Source organism: Anastrepha ludens, chromosome X, assembly GCF_028408465.1.
Source record: "Anastrepha ludens isolate Willacy chromosome X, idAnaLude1.1, whole genome shotgun sequence".
In the NCBI taxonomy this organism is placed as follows: Eukaryota; Metazoa; Arthropoda; class Insecta; order Diptera; family Tephritidae; genus Anastrepha; species Anastrepha ludens.
Window position 1 is genome coordinate 19,059,302 of NC_071503.1, and position 19,661 is coordinate 19,078,962.

General features: G+C 35.5%; 2 protein-coding genes across 2 annotated transcripts; one reads left to right on the forward strand and one right to left on the reverse strand.

Annotated features, from left to right (window-relative positions):
* Window positions 1–9,672: 9,672 nt before the first annotated feature.
* LOC128869803 (uncharacterized) lies at window positions 9,673–11,389 on the reverse strand. The gene is made up of 2 exons (XM_054112401.1): window positions 10,155–11,389; window positions 9,673–10,095 (listed from the first exon to the last, which is right to left on the reverse strand). The coding sequence occupies exon 1, from the start codon at window positions 11,387–11,389 to the stop codon at window positions 10,211–10,213; it is 1,179 nt and encodes a 392-aa protein (XP_053968376.1). The 3' UTR covers window positions 9,673–10,095; window positions 10,155–10,210.
* A 7,273-nt stretch (window positions 11,390–18,662) lies between these two features.
* Window positions 18,663–19,085, forward strand: LOC128869804 (uncharacterized). The gene has a single exon (XM_054112402.1). It carries the CDS (start codon window positions 18,663–18,665, stop codon window positions 19,083–19,085), a length of 423 nt encoding a protein of 140 aa, XP_053968377.1.
* Window positions 19,086–19,661: the final 576 nt, after the last annotated feature.

The window sequence follows — 19,661 nt, forward strand, 5'->3', positions numbered from 1 at the left end:
TAATAATACTCGTATAACTATACATGTATATAATTTAAGTAAAGATTTTTGAACATTGAAGCACTAACCATAGAAAAGCAATAATAATTCCACTATTATTTTTACTATTATATGAATTTAATTTATACTTCAGTCTAAACAACACTAACATGAAATTGCTAACACCAGAAATTGAAAAAGTAAGAACAACGGAATTTCACTGATTGCGTTCACTACGAAATAGATTTGATTTATACTTTAGCCTCAGCAACACGTGGTGGTAATGCCATTGAAATGTAGCTTATGTGAAATGTTGGAATTTTTAACACAGGGCCATCTATTAAATACTTACTCAATCCAGTCAACAGAAGCCGCCATCTGTTAGCATCGTTTAGAGCTAACAGATAATTGTGACTATTAAATAATAAACAAATATTTTGCAATAAAATAATATTGCGACTATAAATTAAGATAAACGCTATCCTATCTTTCAAGTTGGATCAAACTGCACACAGTGTGCAAATTTGATTAAAATCGGTTAAGTAGTTTAGGAGTCCATCGCGGACAAACATCGTGACACGTAATTTATATATATTAAAGATATATTAATGGTTTTTTAATAGCGCCATCTTAGATACTCAATTGGCCTTGGGTTGCTCGTGCGGAGTTGTTAACCGTTGCTAATGGTCAACTTGTTGGGCTGTTGCAGAGAACGTTAAATATAGAGAATTCTCACGAGCTACGAATAGTGTGAATTGTCAAAAATGAAGTCTAACCGCCGCCGGGGTGTGGTGAAACTTTTAACAGAGATGTTTTACAGCGATTTCTCCTTTAGCATATTGGCCCTGCACAGTTTTTGGCTTCTGTAGGAAATCAAATTGACGACTAGCCGACGGTATTTTGCAAAGTATTTGCTTGTGCATTTTTATGTTCCCTTGATAAACGAAAATTTATTCAATTTGTATTTTCAAACAAAGGTGATGAAGAAAAAATGATTGAATTATATGCGCCAACATTTCAAATCTAAGTAAATTTAATATTTTGATTTAATTTAAAAAATACATTATAAAACGACCTCTCACATTTTGGTATGTGCGTTTTAGTACATTTAAAACTAAACAAATTTGATGAAAATGTTTACCAATTTTTTGAGTCGAAATTAATTCATAGCATTTGGTATATCGACATACATATGTATTTACATTTGAATATGCATTTAATTGTTCCTTTGGCAAACCAAATTTTTTTCAATTTACATTTTATTACAGGGAATAATAATATACATACATTTGTATGTATGCATTTTTTAGATAGTATAAAACTTTAAAATAAATAAAGGAAAGCTTCAAAGAAACGTATTTGCATATATGGGACAACTAAGTTCAATTGCATCTTTATTAAATATAGTGTTGCATGCATGTGTGTGCACTGAAGCAACATGACCTACCTCACGAGCATCGCCTTATCATATTATATTTCATGCAATAATTAGGGAGTAAATATTCGAATGATCGAATTCCTGCAAATGCTAAAACAACTTCTTCTGCATATGCATCGACGTATGTGCATGTGCGTATATGCACACTTGATGCCCTAACTATATATATATGTACGTGCAATTGATCAAATCAAAAAATTCTGTATACAAAACGCTTCATTACCAGGCACACAGGAATATGGCATATGCAAATATAAATATGTGAATTGAATTCAAGCAAAACAATGCTTATTAATATACACATATGCATGTACATACAACCGCACACACAGGGCACTCACTTTATTCCTCAAAATGCGTATGTCGTTCAAAGCTAAAATTCTATGCCTCGCGACTACAAGAACAAAATACGGTCATAGACGCAGGCGTAGCGGCCATCATTCTAGTTGCCATAGCGCTGAACAGTCGCGGCGGCGCCGAACAGTTTCAACTATTGTACTGTGTAACAAAAACTCATCATCAAAAAATTCATTGATAAATTCGAGCTCATACTTCTAAGAGCAAGTACTTTCATTCATAAAACGAGCCGCCCATATGCCAATTTTCTCGACAATTCGAAATTAGTCAATATTGGAATATTTCGCGTAGAATTATTTGCCAATATTTGATAAATCTTGAATTTTTGTCAAGTCGAGTGCCCGCGGCATCGTACATATGTGTGCAAAAATATATGTATGTAAATATGTCTTTCTAAATGCTCGACAGCCGCAGCTGCTGTGCGTCAAGTGCGCGCATGAGCATACAGTAAGTTGCAGAAGAAAACAAGTAGCTTAAAAAAAGGTCTGATTCCGACATTTTAATACTAAGATAAAATTTGGAAACAATTATTTTATGTTAACTGATAGTAGGCCAATAGTTAATTAGTAGATTACTTTACGTGTGTAGTTTTTCAATTGATAAAAAGTGCACAAAACATATGCATATATCTGCAAAGTTAGAAACCTACTCTGAAATCAGAGCATTTGAAGATGCCTGTAAAATTTCAAGCTTACTGTACATACAATGCTGTGCCAATGAATGTGCGCTGGATTTCTTGAGAAGTTTTACCGTTTTATCTTGAGCTGTGGCTGGTGAGCATACATACACACAGCATATACATATGCGCATATGTATATAAATTCACAAATTTACATTTGCATATGCCACCTTCCTGTGCGCCTGGTAATGAATCGTTTTCTATAGAGGATTTGTATTCAGTTGAAGGGAATTCAACAAAGTTTTACAGACACCAGACAGACAGACATAACATATGTATATAATTTTGGATGATTTGCAAAAATTCAAATATATAGGTCATATCAAAAAGCTACCTAACATTCTATGCTTCTAATCACCAACAAATTCTTATCGACTGCTGCTAAATTTACATAACTCAGCCCCTTACTGTTAACTTTTGGTGAAAAATGTGGCTGTGGTGTATCTCGTGCGCAAAACGAGTACCCCTGAAAATTCCATACGTTCCTGTCATTGAGACTTCTCTATACATTAACGTTCTCTGGCTGTTGTAAGCTGTTGCGTTTATTCTTCCCCCTTTAAGTATGATCGTCCTCGATTATTAATAGAAGTGTAAATTATAAAAGTTTACATACATATGTATGTTGGAATATGACTGGTAGTGCTTGGTAGATACCCTGACTTCCTGGTTCGTTCTGGTTTGCACTGGCTTTATTATTTCCTTTTCCACGTATTGGATTTTTATGGAACGTTTCCTTAGGAAAAATAGAATTATCATGATTGTTGTAATTGCTGCCATTGTTAGGCTTCCAACAGAGAATGTAGCCTTTTTAAAAGAAATGATTTAGTCTGCATTTTTGATGAGTAGATCTTTAAATGATTCTAAGGATAGGAGCTCTATGTGGTTTTTTTCTAGTGGGATTGGTTGAAGTATTTCGGGGTTGGTTTCGATCGGTCTCGCTTCAATAATGCTGAATTGTTGACTATTTATTTTAATAGTTGAATAATTGACTACTATTATATATGTATGTGCCATTAATTATTTCAATATTACTCCTATTTTATATCTTCCAACATAGGAACGTAATGGCCATTTGTTATTGAAAAAATTTATTTTAGAATTTAAATAATCCTAGTTACACATAAGTCTTTAGTTAAATCTATTAAATTAGTTCCTTTTTAAATTGCTATAACATTATAGTGTTAGAGATATTTTTACCATATATAAAATTTTCATTTCATTGCTCAATACATTTACTTTAGAAAGTTCTAGTGCTTCTGCGGAACTTTTAAAACGTACATTTTCTCCTTTTAGTTATTTAATTGACAATTGCTTGCCTTCTTTACTTAATATTAAAGAGTTTCAAATATTTTCTTCTGCCCATTAGATGCATACCTAATGTTTATTAGTTCTTCTTTAACTAATTAAATTTTATTTTGCAAATTTATTATTATTTCCGTTGTAGTGTCTTCGTCCAAGCCGTTCCCAATATATCAATTGGTCTTTTTATTTTATTGGATCTGGAAGGTTTTAGGGCATTTAGGATTTTAAAGGTCTGGATGGTCTCATGTTTTAGGATGGGATATAGGAAGTGATCGTTTGGGATTTGGTTGGTCATCTCGTTATATGTCTCTGACAAAAATTGTTTGTATATTACTCTGTCAATGAGATGAATAAATCTAAATGTACCGTCCTGTTTTTTCGCTTGTCCTTTATCTATCGTTACTAGCTGGGATTTGCTATAGTCTAAAATTTGTACATCCCAGGAGGAAGTTGTAATAATAATACAAAGGATAAAAAATGTGTATTGGTCCTTTTTTACCTAAAGGAAAAGGGGAGACAAATATTTAATTTTTTAGTAGAGACTTGTGAATTGTTCGTCCCGATACTGTTTTAACCGTTGTCCTATGATTTTCAGAAACCGTCTCCTTTTTATACTTTAGAGTTAACTTGGAACCTAATATTTTATTTATTTTAACGTAAATGACTTCTCCGGGTGAGAAGTTCTTTTTTTCAGGTATATTTTTGTTATGGTATGTGAGATCTAGTTCTTGCTTTTTCTTAAGTAAGACAATATTATCCCGTCTTTGTTGTTCTAACTGTTGTGGGTCACTATAAACCGTTTTTCCAAAAAATGTGTCTATTGGTATGGAATTGTGTTTTTGTACTGATTTGAATAGAAGTTCTTCAAATGTTGTCGCTGTTTGATTTGCTTTCAGGCATCTCATGATTTCGGAAAGTGTTCTGTGAAATCTTTCTACTTGTCCATTGCTTGTGCTACGGTAAGGCGGTGTGGTGGAACGGTCAATGGACATTTGATCTCTGAGTAAGGATGAGATTGAAGCGGAGTTAAGAGATTTTTCGTTATCAATTATTGGAAGTTTTGCTCTGATTGCTCTGGAAGGTATTACTTTCGCCTGGGCATATTTAGAAAATGTGCCAATGGCGGTAAGAACTAATTTTTTTTTTTGTGGAACCCATGTGGATATTAACTATTTCGCCTAGGGGTTGTGGAATGGGGTCGGCTGAATCTGCGCTTTTGTTAGATGTCCATCGTATTTCTGTGCACGACAAGTTGAACATATTTTTACGAACTGTTCAATTTTCGCATGCATTCTTGGGAAGCAGAGTTTGGGCTTTATTTTCACCGCTATTTCTATTAGCTCGCTGATGCTCTTCGATGATAATTTGTTTCTGTGAAGTATCTGATGTGACATCTTTAAAAAGCGTTTGAGTATAATAAGTTTTAATATTACTAAAGTGGAATGGGAATATTTCTGGGATTTTGCCCATCAGACTTTCTGATGTACAGTCCTTTTAAAAATGTCTATGATGTCTTGGTCAGAATGTGAAAACTTGGAAATGGTAGCTGGAACGTACAGCTGTCTTCGTCCCCAATCATAAGGAATAGTAGGTTCTTGAAAGTATTTATGGGGTCTTCAGTGGCAGGAATAAGAAGGTGAGAGGAGCTTTCGTTGCTATAATCTGCAGTTGTAAGTGTATTAATATCAGTTTGTGGGGGTCTGGATGATGCTTCTGGGACGAAGTTTTTTCTGCCTGGCTTATACTTCATCTCGTAGTTGTATTCCTCGAAGATGAACTACCACCTTTTAATTTTTCCTTTGTGGCTTTTGTTACTTAGTGCAAAGTTCCGTGGTTGGTGATCTGTGAAGATTACAACTTTGGCGGATCCATATATAGTAGGTAGTTTCTTAAGGAGGTGAGAGCCCAATTATTTCCGGCATTTCTTTTTCATTTGCCGCATAATTTTCCGTTATTTTATTGAGTGATCTGGATATGAATGTTACAAGTTTTTCAGATTGCTCAAGTACGGTACCCAGGGCATAGTTTGAAATCGGGATATGGTATTATTGACAGTCATGGAGTTATTATCGAACCCAACTGGCTTTTTGCTGTATGAATTTTGGGACACGTGTCCATCTTCCCCTCTCAAAAGCGTGGTCAGGGGTTTTGCTAGCTTAGCATAATCTCTGATGAAGCGTCGATAATAGCCAGATAGGCCAAGGAAAGGTCTTAAGTCTTTCAAAGTTTTTGGGCAAGGGAATTCCTGAATTGCCTTTACATTCCCATTGGGTTTTGTTCCTGTGGGAGAGACAATGAAACTTAGAAATTGCACTTCTTTCTTGAAAAACTCACATTTGCTTTTTTGCGCGTGGAGAATCTTACCTACATTCTGAAGGTGGCTTTGTTCGTCTTTGGTGAAAACTATAATGTCATCAATGTAAACATAACAAAATTTTCTCTATATGGTCTCTTAATGTCATCTACCGGTCTTTGAAAGATTGCTGGAGCGTTTTTCAGTCCGAAAGTAAGGCGCGCGAATTCATATTTACCTTTATTGGCCAAAAAGGCCACCTTCGCGATGTCAGAGAATCTGTCGAGGGAATCTGATGGAAGCCACTTCTCAAGTCAAGGACAGAAAAATATTTACCTCGTTGATTTCTGGATGGGGTATTTATCTGCTATTGTCAAAATATTCAATTTCCTGTGGTCTATAACCATTCTGTATTTCTTTAGTCCTGACGCGTAATATATAATAATTTTTATTTTATTTATATTTTTTTTTTATAATTCTCTGAACCGCAGCTTCGAATTATATTATTTTATTGGCTGTATAAGTCAGATATTTATATATATTTTTCTTATAATTCTCTGGAGGTTCCCTTCGGTGGTGAATCGCAGAGAATGTTCTTCGTTATAACTAGAAGGTCATCCAGAAGGTGGTGAATCGCAGCTTGACTTTTATTAGCTGTACAAGCCAAATATTTTTTTATTATTGTAAATAAATATTCCTATATTAATAAGTTCTCCTATTTTCGTTTTTTTTTGGTTACAATTTTACTTCACTATTTTTAAGTAAAGTGTTGAGGATTAAATTTTCAACTTATTTTCTTTTTAATTCACTTTGCTTTACAGATAAATTCAGTAACTCAATTAACTTTTCATTTTTTCCTCGGTTACACTTTTTCAATAATTTTCTGTACTTTTTAATTATATATAATATAATTCTTATCATTAATAATAATATTTTCAATACTATCTGTACTCTACGCACTTCCCGGAGGTGAATCCGGACTTTTTTTCGCACAACACTTTCAGCACTATTTAATCGCGAACTTTTAAACCGGTCCCTGCTCGGGCGCCAGTAAAGTTTCATTTGTAAAACTTAGTTTTTAAAAAGCTGGCTGACTCTCGTCCGCTTTTATCTTTATTCAATTGAATCCAACTTAAGATTAATTACAATTATTTCTTTAACTTAAAATTATACATACATACGTCACGTTGAATCTGCTTTCTTTATGGATTATTGCTGACTTCGATTTTAAGCAATTGCTGCTAACTGTTGTTTACTTTGGTTGCTCGTGCGAAGTTGTTGGCCGCTGCTAATGGTGAACCACGTGCCCAAAACGTGTACCGCTCAAAATTCCATGCGTTCCCGTCATTGAGACTTCTCTACACATGAACGTTCTCTGTAGATGCAGAGAACGTTAAATATAGAGAATTCTCACGAGCTACGAATGGTGCGAGCTGTCAAAAATGAAGTGAAACGGCGAACACTGTTTCACCTCGCTCAACTCGAAGGCGGGGAAGTTTTTAACAGAGCTGATTACAGTGAATTATGTAGAAGTACATTGGCTCCGCTCACTCTTTGGTTTCTGTATGAAATCAAACTGACGAATGCCGACGGCACTTTGCAAAGAATTTGCTTGTGCACTTCTATGTTCCCTTGAATTATGCGCCAACATTCATCACTTTTTGTTTGTTGATTTAATCTAAAAATAAGATTCAAACAAAAATTTTAGTAAATTGAAAACTTCATAAAAATTTGATGAAAATTTTTAATAATTTTTCGAGTCTAAATTAATTTTAGACAAGAATTCATAGAGCATACAAGTGTATGGTATATTGATGTATATGTATGTATATCAATATATGTTAGTTATGTTTGTGCAAAAGATCAATTGCATCTTCAATTCTTATAGATTTTGATACATACGTGCACACGCACTGGAGCAATAATGGCCTATCTCTTGACGCACCACCTTATCATATTTACATTTGAATATGCATTCATTTGTTCCTTTGCAAACGAAATTTTTTTCAATTTAGATTTATTACATGGAATAATATATGTATGCATTTTATAGATAGTATAAAACATTTTATAGATAGTATAAAACTTTGAAATTTCAAATAAATAAAAGAAAACGTGAAAGAAACGTATTTGCATACATTTGTATATGGGACAACTAAGTTCTATTGCATCTTTAATAAATATAGTGTTGCACGCATATGTATGCACTGAAGCAACATGACCTACCTCACGAGCATCGCCTTATATTTCATGCAATAATTAGGGTGTAAATATTCGAATGATCGAATTCCTGCAAATGCTAAAACAACTTCTTCTGCATATGCATCGACGTATGTGCATGTGCGTATATGCACACTTGATCCCTAACTATACCTATCTATATATATATGCAAATATAAATATGTGAATTGAATTCAAGCAAAACAATGCTTAGGTATTAATATACACATATGCATGTGCATACAACCGCACACGCAGGGCACTCACGTTATTCCTTTAATTCCGAATGTCGTTCAAAGCTAAAATTCTATGCCTAGCGACTACAAGAACAAAAAAGTTTTGATATTCAAAATAAATAAAAGAATAATTTTAACAAACCCAAGATATACTCCATATTTACATATTTTATAGGATAAAAAAGCATATTCATATGTTACCGTAAGTATATCAGTAACAAAATCTGTTTAAACTGTTTCTTATTACATACATATGTATGTACATATATACATACACATGTAAGAAACAATTAAGCCAAAGGTCAATGTACTGGAGCAACCATGACCTACCTCACGTATTGGTATATTGCGCAAGTGTGCCCTATTATATGTATGTCCGTACATACATATACATACATTCTCGACTCCCAGCAAAACTATGCTTATTAGTATACACATATGTATATACATACAACAGCTAAAATTATAAGCCTGGCGACTGCAAGAACAAAATACATTCATACGCGCAGTCGCAGCGGTCATGATTTGTTTAGTCGCAACGGCGCTGAAAAATCCAAAATATTCTATAACACTAAGTTCGAGCTCATCTGCTCATATGCCCATATGACAATTTTCTCGTCAATTTGAAAATAGTAAATATTGTAATATTTCGCGTTGAATTATTTGCCAATATTTGGTAAATCTTCAATTTTTGTCAAATCGAGTGGCCGCGGCTCCGTACATATGTATGCATCAATATATGTATGTAAATATGTGTTCTAAATTCTCGACAGCAATAGCAAATCGAAATATTTTTTCTGTCGCAAGTGCTCGCAGCCTCATATGTATGTATGGCTATGGCAGTTTGTATGCATGTATTTATGTACTATATATGCGTGTTTTGCTTTTGCACGTCCATAGGAACAATTTTTCATATGAAGATATTTATTTTATTGAGCTGAACGAATATGTGTATTGATATTCTAATGAAATCCTGTCGAATTGTATTATTGGTATATGTTTCTTTAAGATCCTCTTACCAAATAAATATTATTATCCTTAAGAAAATGAAATACTAATATAGTTTTTTTAATTTTAATTTTTTATTTTTATTCACAGAAATTTATGTATATGTATATATTTTACAATGCTATAAATAATAGGTAATTACATTTCCTGAAATGAAAAAAAAAAAATATAATTATTTTTATTCACAAGTAATTTAAGTATTCTTATATGTATATGTATATATTTTACGATGCTATAAATAATAGGTAATTACATTTCCTGAAATGAAAAAAAAAATATAAAATTTTGAAAGCATGAATTACGAAATTGTTCTCATACTATAACAATTTCTCACACGACTTCGATATTGACATCGATTAAGTCATTGCGATTTACCTGATTTTTAAAACACTACTCTCAATCCATCATGATTAAGAAAAAATTGTAGTGCTTTAAAAATCTAGGCTCGGGTGCTAGCTGAAAGAGAAGAAAAAATAAAAAAGAAACCTGTAAAATAGACTAAAAAATAGAAAAAAACCTGAAACGGAAAATACCTGTAAAATATATAAATAAAAAAACCTGAAATATAGAAAAGAGGAAAACCCTGAAATAAAATAATAGGTATCATTATATGCAAAGGATAGCTAATAGATTATTTATTACCTGGGTGAGCGGTGAATCTCTTTTCGTTGGGCCCTGGCTTACAACCTACTTACAACCTACAGCTTTTTTAATTTATTTTGAATTTTTCTGACTTTGGCATTATTGGCCTCATTTCGCAAGAGCCACTTTGCATTCTTGAATAAAAGGACAGTTAAGAGAAAATCTAATAGCTTCACGCGATGATCTCTACATTCGCCAGATACTATAAACCAGTCGGGAAACTCTTTTTGTGTTTTTTCTTTTAGAGCGGACAACATTGAACACCTAAGACCTGCAATGTGGGCATATTTTGCGAAGAGCTTACGGTACCACACCATTTGGAGTCGACACACTTCGAAAACCCTGTCTTCAGGATTGACAAGCCTTAAATCGCTGTCATCCGTGAAGTTTTTTGATCTTATCAGGGCTTCTGAATGCAACTTCAGCTCCCCTTTTGTTTTCGTCATGGCGTGGGTGCACTTTTCACATTGTAACTTGCACAGCACTTTCTGGTAAATACCATAGCCAGTGAAGTAACGCTGCACTTGTACCTCAGCTTCATGACTTTCTTCAGCAAAATTTAAATCTTCCACATCAATCTCTTCTAAAATGAGATCTTCATTTCGCTGGTCTCCTACTCCTGCCTCAAGATGACGATCCTCGGGGCCTATATACCAATCTAAATTCATATCGTCATCATCTGTACAATTAGAACCTTTCTTCTCAAATTTCTGGCGTAAAATTTTCATTGAGATCAGTCGCGCAACTATGTATTGAATTTCGTGAGCTGATGGATGGGTATTCATACCCTGACTAGTCCGTATGCGATAGAAAAAGTTTTCCAACGCATCTTGATTCATTTTCCCGGTGAAAATAAATTTGAGGGAGCTGTGCTCAATGAAAAGTTCCTCGCATAACTTTTGCATCGCTAAAATCGTTATGCGGAAACCTTCGATGCACTTAACGCGTGCGTTTCCCGGCAACTTTAATGACCGCAAAAAATCTAGATGTTTATTTAATCTATGAATTTTTTTGGTGTCACCACGCCTAATCGGACATTTTGAAGGATTTTTCGACTGGAATCTTTTTGCATCCAATTCATCAAAGAGATCATTCATTTTTTTAACGAACATCTGTGTGGGCTTAGCGCATTTAATCACATAGTCGTCACTGCCTAATAAATTTTGGGCCAAGGCCATGTCGATACCAGAGGCTACCGAATTGCTCAGGACCTGAGTCGCGCGTGAAACGCTCATTTTTTCCATAAAACTGGGATATATATGGGCCTCCGTTAGTTTCGGACAAATTTTAAAATGGGGATTCATTTGATCTATATCAAGCAATTTTTTGATCACCTTGAAGCTTGTCACTCCATCTGGTGTTAAGATGTCATATTTCATCAACGTATTTCGGACGGACTTTATCAAGTGACAGTAATCGAACATGCAAAAAATTTTTGTGTCTTCGTGCAGGAGAAAGGGGCGATTCTCAGAAATCCCTAAAGTGTTAAAAATAGCAATGTTGGTGGGCCCTTGATCGCAAACTATACCTTTCAAATTTAACCCCATTTTTTTCAGTTGTGCGATATTTTTTTTCAAAATGGACATCAATGTCTCCGTAGGTATACCCCCACTGGAGATATAATACGAAAACACGTATTTCCATTTGGAGCACAATCCCTTAACCATAAAAAATAAACATCTATTCCCAATTTTGTTTTCGCGTTGACCTTCCCCATGGTCTACAAACCCATCGATAACATCTCTAGCTTTATTATAGCTGATAATTTCATCGAATAATAGAACGCTTATGCGTTCGGTGTCGGACATATTTGAAACAATTTTTTCTAAATTATTGCAGACATTGGCATCGAACCCCGGAACAACATATTTGATGGGGCGCCAACGCGAAAGGGATGATTTATGGGGCAAAGCAAAACCTAGATCGTCACGCATAAACGTATATGCTTTGGAGGACATATAATTAATGTTTTGGGCCAATGTCTTTTCCTCCTCGCTATAACGATTTTTTTGGCCACTGACGATCATTCTTGCGAAAGTTACAGCATCACTGCTTGAAGTTTCTTCCGCAAGAACTGCACGACTACACAAATATTTATATTTTTGCAGTAGTTTCTCATTCTCTGCTTCTAACTCTTGAATTCTTTTTTTTAAATTTATTTCATTGCTCCGATAATAACGAGCAGCCTGAGCAAATCGTTCGCTACTGCTTGTGATTTCTAAGTCCTCACAGATGTTTTTGTTTTTGGGTGCCTGCCTTGTTTCCTCTAGCATGGAATATTTTGCGAATTCTTCTAACGTAAGATCGTTTCCTACACCTACTGTACGATTTACGTACACTTTAGTAACGGGCGGGCAAACCCAATCAGAGCCAGTACTAGGTGAGCGACTTCTAGTAACTGGCTCTAATCTTAAAGATGGAACAGCCCCATCTAAAACTTTATAACGAGTTACTTGCTCTGGACTAAAGTGGCGCTTACAAACATATAGCCTGTCAGTATCGGCTGGTTGCACGTTGCAAGCCAGGGCCCAACTATTTCTAGCCTCTCCGCGTCGAGGAAAGGCGTATAACGCATGACCCTTTTCCACTACGCATCCTACAACGCAACAGCTTCGTTGCTTCTTCGGCATTGTACAGCTGTACGTAGGGTCATCGTCATGCCCTATTAAAAAAATGTATTTTATAATATAATAATTTATAAACATTCAATAATTTAAAAACATATAATAATTCATAAACATATAATAATTCATCAAACTACATATAACGCATCACTACGAAACGACTACACGAAATGACGTAAAAATTTTCCGATTGGTTGTTTTGATTTAATTCAACGAGGCATAGCAACGGATGCCGTGTATTGTAATATTATGGTTATTAATAAAAAATTATTTTCTATGAAATTATATACATATCCTAAATCCCTCAAAACTACTCGCTCGGTAATTTTATCACACTTGGTAATTCCCATTTATATTTATTTATATATACATATATATATTTATATATGCACATACATACATATATCAAATGAATTAGCATAATATATGCACATAAATATGTATATGTAACATCATTTACATTCAAAAATTAATTTAAATTTCTTAACTTACTCCACTTTCCTCCCTCAAAACTCTAATGTTACCAGTTAGCAAGCCTCACCCTCAATAAAACCTATCCACCCTAATATTGTGTGAAATGTATGCAATACATATGCAGGTATGTGTGTTTGCTATTCTTGTAGGTTCGCTTCAGCGAAATATAAAAACACACATACCTACTTATGTATTGCGCAAAAATTTACCTAAACGAAGGGTGGGGATGGCACCCTTTCTTAAACATTTTCCCCCCACAACATATGGCTCAAATATAAAAATATGGCGAAATTTAAAAACACACATATGTACCTACTTATGTATTGCACAAAAACTAACCTAAACGAAGGGTGGGGATGGCACCCTTTCTTAAACATTTTCTCCCCACAACATATGGCTCAAATATAAAAATATGGCGAAATATAAAAACACACATATGTACCTACTTATGTATTGCACAAAAACTTACCAAAACGAAGGGTGGGGATGGCACCCTTTCTTAAACATTTTCCACCCACAACATATGGCTCAAAATGCTTAACGCACACATATGAGTTGTGGGGTGGAAGATGCACCGCCGTCGGGATTTTTAAGTTGTCCCTCCATTTTGCCACTTCCTCAGGATCTTTTGGGAACGAAAAAAGGCGTTTTTCGTCCCGCGAACAACCGCGTACGCGACACAATCTATCACTCATTTTTTTTTTTAGTTTTAAATTTTTTGATGTTACGCACGGCGCTTTGAAAAAAACGCTAAATTTCTACCGCACTTTAACCACTCGAATACACGCACGGCGCTTTGAAAAAAACGCTAAATTTTTAACGCACTTTAACACTCTAAAACCGATTTTAACGCCCGAATTACAGTCCGCCCGTTGGAATTTGCAAGTCGCCTTTGCAATTTCGCAAAACTTGAATCCCGTTACCTTTTTGCGATTGACATTTATTATTCTGGCGCAATTTTCCAAATTCCAAAGGGCGAAATAAATCACAAAAAAAAAGCACCTGTAATGTCAAATACATTACGCCCCTCACACAAACTTTTCTAATAATATCTTACATTGCTAATTGCTGTTAATAATACTCACTTGCTGCTAAATTTACATAATTCAGCCCCTTCCTGTTAATTTTTGTTGAAAAATGTGTCAGTGGTGAAATTGTCTTCGCGAGACGAGTACCCCTCGAAAATGAACACTTTCCAGTCATTAAGACTTCTCTATTCATTAACGTTCTCTGGTAGATGCGCCAGCGAAAATGAAAATAAAGCAAAAATAAGAACGCCTGCCAGCTAAACTAGCTCTCCAATCGGCAGCAGCAACACCATACAGCACTTACCACGCGTTTAGCGACTATCCAATGTCAACGGCTGTAATTGGAATTGAATTGGGTCAAAAACCTCACCCGAAATGCAATTTCAGGACGCGGTGAATAAATAAATCCAAAATAAACAAGACTGAGCTAAAATAGAAACGACAAAAGCTTTGTTCTGATAACTTCGAGTTTATATATTCAAAATACACCCCTCGATGCCCTATTTTATGTGATCTAAAAGCTTGTCGAAAGAGTGTTTCAGGTCATTAACCGGAATGTCCTTGAGGATGTCGGTACAAGCCTTTTGGATGGCCTCTACGGAGGCAAAACGATTTTCTTTCATGGCCAAATGCTATTTTCCGAATAGGTGGAAGTCACAAGGAGCCATATCACGCAAATACGGCGATTTTTTGGGTGGTGGCTCGTCTGGGGACTTCCATTCGGCACTTTGACACTTTGTTTCACGTTCATGTTGGAAACACCACGTTTCACCACCAGTTAAAATGTTGTGAAGGAAGTTCTCGTCTTTTCTCGCCTCTATAATGAGGTCTTTCGAATGTTGAAATGAAACGTGCATAGACCCTTTAAGCCCAAATGATCAGTTAGAATACGATATATCGATGTTTAGGAGATATTCAACTCCGATTCCATGAATTTCAACTATGATTTCTGTTCATTTTTGATAAATTTACGAACAATTTCGACGGAGTTTTAGGTGATTACTGATTCTGAGCGGCCCGATGTTCATTGTCATTTATGTCCTCACAACCATCTCTGAAATGTATTAAACAATCATGAACAAATTAAACAATCATGAACTTTGGCACAAGATAGACAATCATCGCCATAAACCTCTTTTCATCAATTCAAATGTTTTGGTAAACATTTTACCGATTTTAAACAAAATGTGATGTTAGATCTTTGTTCGAAACTCATTTTTGTACCGATGATACAAACATACTGACACTTTAGACGCAATAACTTCGTTTCAACCGAACCGAATGTCACCAAGTGGAAGTGGAAAGGAAGCTTGCTAGCAATGTAACTTCCAACGCATTACCTCATTAAAAAGATGACGTCATCAGAAACATTTTTATAACGGCTGTCTTTTGAAGTGAAAACTTCTTTAGAATCGTTGGGAGTGATTTCAGACTCGATGAAACGAAAAAGCGACACTACGAAGCGTTATATGTTGGTATACGTATATGTGAGTGGCTGCGTACTGCTAGTGAGTATTGTAGTATGTATACTACACTGCCTATTACTTGCTTTGGTGTTTAGTTCAAGCGTCATACGTATGTATGTTTGTATGTATGCTAGTACGTATGTGTGCGCGCCTGCGTATTACGGAGCCACGGTGAGCGAGAAGGCATTATGTGTGCCTATACTACACTACCTAATACTTGCTTAGACCAAGCGCCCTACGAATGTTTGTGTGTATGTTAGTACGTCTGTGTAATATACGCGTTACGACGCTCATAATAGCAACCGCGTGTGCTGCATTGCGTCCGTATTTTTATATTCGTAAATATTTTCATTTTTAAATATTTATCGCAATTGCAGGCGGTGTTGCAATATACCACAATCAAAAAGACGGTGCTCGTATTGTAACTCCACAGATAGATCTGAATGCACAGCAACTAGAATCACTGTCTGTTCAGCTCTCTAAAGTGGGAGAAATATGTGCATGCGAGACCAGATTGAGCAATGGAAAAACAGTATTAATTGTTGCAATTTATATTTCACCGAATCAATCAATAAATAGCATCACGGAATTCATTCACGAAAATTTAATAAAGTATACACCAGAAGTATCGCGGATACTTAGAAAAGATTACGATAAAGTTCCAATGATTTTAAGTGGCGATTTTAACGTAAATTTTGCATTGGACACAGCGGTTCCTTTAATTGACTTTCTCAACATTCAATTTAAAAATGTGTAACATTCGCACTGAATCGACAACACGATCAAAAACAACAATTGACGCGGTATTTCAAAGATATGTTGACAACATCGAAACCAAAGCATTTGTATCATATTTTAGCTATCATAAGCTACTCGTATCATTTGTTGAAATTGAAAACATTGAGGATGAATAATAATAAAATGAAGAAAATAAAATATGAACTTTATAGCAATATTATAATGAACCTATAATTATCCCGCTCCTAATGCTGCTTTCGCCTCATTCTCTCTCATTTTGTTTTACGGAAGGTTTCACTTCTATCGCGTCTAACCGTTAGACTGGTATTTTTTTTTTATTGTGGACTTCACCTTGTACATCAGAGCACCTATTATTTTTGTATATGGATAGACTTTAGTTTCGCTTACGTTTTCACTTGCTGGTTGTTCCAATCTTCAATTTAGTTCCATTGGAGCTTGAATGGGCTTGCACTGCTCCATAACGAATCGTGTTAAAATCTCCTTGGTATATTTCTGTTTAGATCCTGATGGAATTCTATTCCTAAACGTGTTTTAACAGGGCCAGTGTCCTTTATTTTATCTCAGCTAGGGACTGCTGCAACAACTGTTCAGCATTTGATACTATCAACAAATCATCGATGTAAATCGTAATTAGCATTATCATCTAACTTTTTGTAAAACAAACATGGATCATGGTTCGATGGTGTTTAGCCATAAGCTTCTGATACCATTGCTAACCAGACTGACAAAGACCACATATAGATTTTCTAAGTCTACATACCGTCTTATTACAGCTTTTCAGTAGCTTTTGCCATATCTGGGTCGTGCTCTAGATGCGTTTTGCTTTCGGAGCCTGTGTTGATTAAGACTCTCTTAATGTTACCTTCTTTAGCACCACATCAAGATTTTCAGGTATCTCCATGTAGACATCTTCATCAAGATCGACTTTCAAATACACTGTAATCACATATGTATATCTACATAAATGGTAATTTGGTCGCACACCAAATTCAATTATAATTATCAGTGCATTGTCGCTTCTCCGGCGACCCCAAACGATACACTTTGGCTTCTTAGGAATATCTAATGAAAATACATGCTTTTGAGCGAGAGTCAAATCTGTTGTTTGCTTTTTCCCTTATCAAAACTGTTGAAATAATTTGTACATTTTAGTTACATGGCAACTTTATTTCGTTCTCTTTAGACCTTCTGTCTTTCACTCTTTTCTTAAGCTTTTGCATGCAAGTAGGCTTTGCATTTCTTTCTTGAGTTTTGCTGTTACAAATAAATACTGAATTGTTCTCTCACACGAAATAACGCGTTTTATTCAAAAGGTTATGGGCTCAGATCCCATAGGTCGCGCAAAAATTTCTAAAGATCAATAATTTTTTCATATTAATAATTAATAAAAAAAAAAAAAAATTAAAAAAGAAAACGTATTATTTTATTATAATGTCTTCGGAAAGTTACATCAAAATTGAAAAACTGCAAGATAGCTCACAGTGGCTGAGATGGAAGTTTCAAATGGTACAAATTTTGGAAGCTGGTGATATGTATGGTGTGGTCAACGGAGAAGAGCTATTGTCCAGGACAGGTGAGCAAGAACAAAAGAATTGGCGTAAAATTGATGCTAGAGCTCGCCGGACAATAAGTACAGCATTGGAAAAACAACCGCTTAGACAGATTCTTAACTGTGCTTGTTCGAAGAGTATGTGGGATACACTCAAAAGTGTATACGAGCAAACATCAACAGCGAGTGTTTTGTTTTTGCTGCAGAAGTATTACAGTTATGCAAAAGATACAGAAGATGATATTGCGACTTTTTTGTCGAAGTTAATGGAAATTGTACAGAATTTTCGTGTTCAGGGCGAAACCATATCAGACTCGATGATTATGACAAACATTTTAATTTCGTTGCCCGCGGAATACAATCATTTCCATAGTGCTTGGGAATCGGTGCGTTCATCTGATCAGAATTTGAACACCTTGAGAGCCAGACTGATGGCTGAAGAATTTCGTTTGAGCATTCAAGAAAAAAATAAAGTAGAGGCGTTCGTAGTCAGGCATCAGAATCGGCAAAATACGAAGAAGCAACAAAGTAAAAGCAGCTGAACAACAACAAAAGGCGCAGGTTTTAAATGTGGTTCTAAAGAACATTTTAAACGGGACTGTCCGCAAATGGCAAAATCCGCAAAGAATGAGACTCAACGTAAAAATGTCGAAGCGCTGGTGTGTGGAGCAAGTGTAAAGGGTAAGCAAGACAGCTGGGTACTTGATTCGGGTGCAACCGATCACATGAGAAAGCGGCGAGATTGGTTCACTACGCTTGAACAGTACAATGATATTGTCAAAGTTGGCGATGGGCGTGCTATTAAAGCAGCAGGAAAAGGTGACATCAATGTTTTAGTTAATGACGGTCAAGAATGGGTGCAGAAAATTTTGACAAATGTGCTTTACGTGCCGGACAATACATATAATTTGTTTTCACAAACAAAGGCGCTAGATCGTGGTTTTCATTTTCGATCGGATAGCGGTAACTGCAAATTCGTTAGAAAAGACGGAAGTACTGTTTCAAATGTTGATCAAGGTTCCGGAAATTAGCATGGTAAATATTTCGGTAAGTGAGAAGTTAGCATTGCGTACGTGGCATAATCGACTGGGTCATCAGAATTCGACACATGTTAGGCAGTTCCTCAAGAGCTCCAATGTAGATTTCATTGAAGAGGAATTTACGTGCGAAGGATGCATACTGGGCAAGCAACATAGAGGCAGCTTTAAATCGCGTGAAGTGAAGTCGAAAGGCTGTGGAGAACTCTGTTTTGCGGATGTATGCGGTCCAATGCAAGAAAAATCGATCGGCGGGGCTAGATATTTTCTACTTATTAAAGATGACTCTTCACTTCTACGTTTCGTGTATTTCATGAAAGAAAAATCAGAAGCACCTGGTGCTATCAAAAGTTTTTTGATGCAAGCTGAGAAAATGGATCAAAAAATGATCAAGTGAATGCGGACAGACAATGGGCTTGGGTTTGTCAATGATGAGTTGAAGATTACGTCCATTTACCTAAGGAAAAGCGGCGCAAGTCGGATGCAAAATCGTGGAAGGGAATTTTCATCGGGTATGCTGACAATCACAAAGCTATTAGAGTTCGGAACCCAAAACATCAAAAAGTTGAA

Excerpts from the sequence above, each read along its gene's own strand:
- LOC128869803 (XM_054112401.1), bottom strand. The coding sequence starts at position 11,389 with ATGAGCGTTTCACGCGCGACTCAGGTCCTGAGCAATTCGGTAGCCTCT.
- LOC128869804 (XM_054112402.1), top strand. The coding sequence starts at position 18,663 with ATGGCAAAATCCGCAAAGAATGAGACTCAACGTAAAAATGTCGAAGCG.